Source organism: Malus domestica, chromosome 16 (genome assembly GCF_042453785.1).
Source record: "Malus domestica chromosome 16, GDT2T_hap1".
NCBI classification, from domain to species: domain Eukaryota; kingdom Viridiplantae; phylum Streptophyta; class Magnoliopsida; order Rosales; family Rosaceae; genus Malus; species Malus domestica.
Window position 1 is genome coordinate 30,309,433 of NC_091676.1, and position 2,713 is coordinate 30,312,145.

The 2,713-nt window shown below is 47.9% G+C and overlaps 1 protein-coding gene across 1 annotated transcript; it reads right to left on the reverse strand.

Moving 5' to 3' along the window:
- Positions 1-734: 734 nt before the first annotated feature.
- Positions 735-1,379, reverse strand: LOC114822301 (uncharacterized). The gene has a single exon (XM_029096635.1). The coding sequence runs from the start codon at positions 1,377-1,379 to the stop codon at positions 735-737; it is 645 nt and encodes a 214-aa protein (XP_028952468.1).
- Positions 1,380-2,713: the final 1,334 nt, after the last annotated feature.

The following is a 2,713-nucleotide window of genomic DNA, read 5'->3' on the forward strand; positions in this document are numbered from 1 at the left end:
TCGGGGAATTAGTTTACCCTCTCGCACTGGAGAGCAAACCCATAAATTGGTTTACCCTCTCGCACTGGAGAGCAAACCCATATGGGTGTCAGGGAATTGGTTTACCCTCTCGCATTGGAGAGCAATTAGCTTATCCTCTCGCACTGGAGAGCAAACCCATATGGGTGTCGGGGAATTGGTTTACCCTCTCGCACTGGAGAGCAATTAGTTTATCCTCTCATACTGGAAAGCAGACCCTTTTGGGTGTCAGGGAATTGGTTTACCCTTTCGCACTAGAGAACAATTAGTTTATCCTCTCGCACTGGAGAGCAGACCCAAAAAAGGTTTTGAGCAGTTGTTGTGGACAGTAGTTGAGCCAGGCTTATGAGTAACTTCTTGAATCTTCATTGAGAATAAAGAAATAAATCAACTGTGTTGGAAGGTAGAAACTGCATAACAAACTGGATAACCTTTGGCTTGCGAAGCCTTATTCGTCGAGCTGCTTGAGACTTCAAACTTATTTGAAAAAGCCTAAACGGGGTTCATGGGGTGACGAAGACTTCCCCTGCTTATGTAGGCCATTTTCTTGACCTGTTAAGATACATATCGCATCGGCCCTCATTTGTCAACTTCTTAAGGTACTACTTCCACTTCAGGCAGCCGTTGGTAATGTGGCCTGGTCCTTGATGGAATGCGCAATACTTTGTATGATCCAACCTGGTAAGATCGCCTTTCATGGGTGGTGGCAGTTTGAACTAAGGGTTGTTCTTGAACTTGCAGATAATTTGGCCAATTGGAACTGTAAACTTGGTGAACGCTTCAGGCGCTAAGTTTTCTTTGGTCAGGAAACGTTCCATGTGCTTATTTTCTGACTCGTTTTTGTTATACTGCTTGGCCTCATCCCATAATGCATGCTTTTCTGCCAATGCATACGAGTTACTAGGGTCAGTTCTTCTCCCATTTCTGAATGCTGCCGTTGCTATGTCCTCGTTGCAACCAACAATCTTAGCCTTTTCCATTTTAAACCTTTTAACATAGTTACGAATTGTCTCCCAAGGGTCTTTTACGATGCTGAAGAGGTGGTCGGATGTCCTTTTGATTGAGCGGTTAGACGAATACTCCTTAATGAAAACAAAGGAAAGTTCGTTGAAACTCCGGATCGACTGTGGCGGTAAAGTGTGAAACCAATCTTGCGCTTCGCCTTGTAGAGTTGTGGTAAAATTTTTGCACATAAGCGCGTCGTTGTTCCTGTAGAGGATCATGGTACTGCAGTAGTGCTTAAGATGTCGATCTGGATCTTCGTCTCCCTTGTACGGAGTAAAGTGAGGCATAGTGAACTCGCGAGGTGGATCTATCCGCTCGATCTCATTCGTGAATGGTGACATGCTTATGTTGGTCATGTCTCGTCAAAGCGCATCATCAGCAGGCTCGTTACGTTAGAAATTGCATAATCGTTCAGTTAGGAGCCTCTCAACTTCTTCTTGAATTTGCCTCTGCTAGGGCAGTGGAACTTTCGGCTGATCCTAGTCGTGACCTATAGGTTTGGGCCACTCTTCCCTATGATCGACTAGTCTATGTCGCGGCTGCGGTGCATGTGGCATGTTCTTGGCAGGCAAACAGGCTATTCGCAAGCTGTCGGTTGAACTTGAGTCAAATTGAGTGATTACTTCTCTTCGTTTACCGTGCTGCCTATTCTAATGTGAGGTCGAAAATACTCCTTGCGAGCCTAGTTGTGAATGAACACTTTGCCTAGAAGGGTGTTCCATATTGATAATTGGAATGTGACTTCAATCGTGATCGTATGCTCGTCTATGGGCTTGATTGGGAATGCACGCTCCTCCACACGCTAAGACGAGAGTATACGATATCCCAAGGATCCAGGTGGCAGCGTAAATTGCCAGAACGCTCGAATCGTGGCTGGTTGATGAGCTGTTTGCCAGAACGCTCCTACTTTGGGAGACCTCATCTGAAGCACGTTGGATCTCGGTGCATTGCAAGAGTTGATTCACCAAGGTTGTCTGTTGTGCAAGGACGCTCGTCAACTCTATGACTTGTCGAGACAAGTGTTGTTCGCCATTTAGATTGGAAGAGCTTGGAATGAATGTGCCTCATTTAGCAGTGGAAGTGTGGTAGGCTCCGGGCGCGAGATTTGAGTTAGGAAATGTCAAATCCGCGAAGAAATGTGCTGAAAATGCCCCCGGCTTGTTGGTAGGTCCAAATGGTTGAGATAGTCTTGGGCCGACTTGGGCTGCTTGGGAGGCCACGGGAGTGGGCTGCCCGGTGGGTGCAGGCTGGGTGGTAAGAGCTGGCTGAGCCACGGGAGTTGGCTGCTCGGCGGAAGCAGGCTGGGCTGAGGGAGTAGGTTGGGCTGTAGGAGCAAGCTGGATCACGGGAGCAAGCTGGGCCGTGGGAGTAGGCAGGGCTGCAGGAGCAAGCTGGATCACGAGAGTAAGCTGGGTCGTGGGAACAGGCTAGGCTACGGGAGCAGGCTGGGTCGTGGAAGTAGGCTGCTCAATGCGCGGTGCATGCGAATGTGAGGCTTGGGCTCGGGCCCATGCAAGCTTGAACGGCATGGCTTGGGCCATGATGGAACCTTGTAGTGGTGGTGCCACTCTGCTTACGACCACATTTTACCTCATGGATCTCCGCGATCGCATTTCTTGAGTATTGGAATTTTCTAAATTTCTAGCCATTATATTTTTCTTATACGTTTTATCAAAGAACCTTTGCAAAT

Coding starts and splice junctions, on each gene's coding strand:
- LOC114822301 (XM_029096635.1), bottom strand. CDS start 1,379: ATGACCAACATAAGCATGTCACCATTCACGAATGAGATCGAGCGGATA.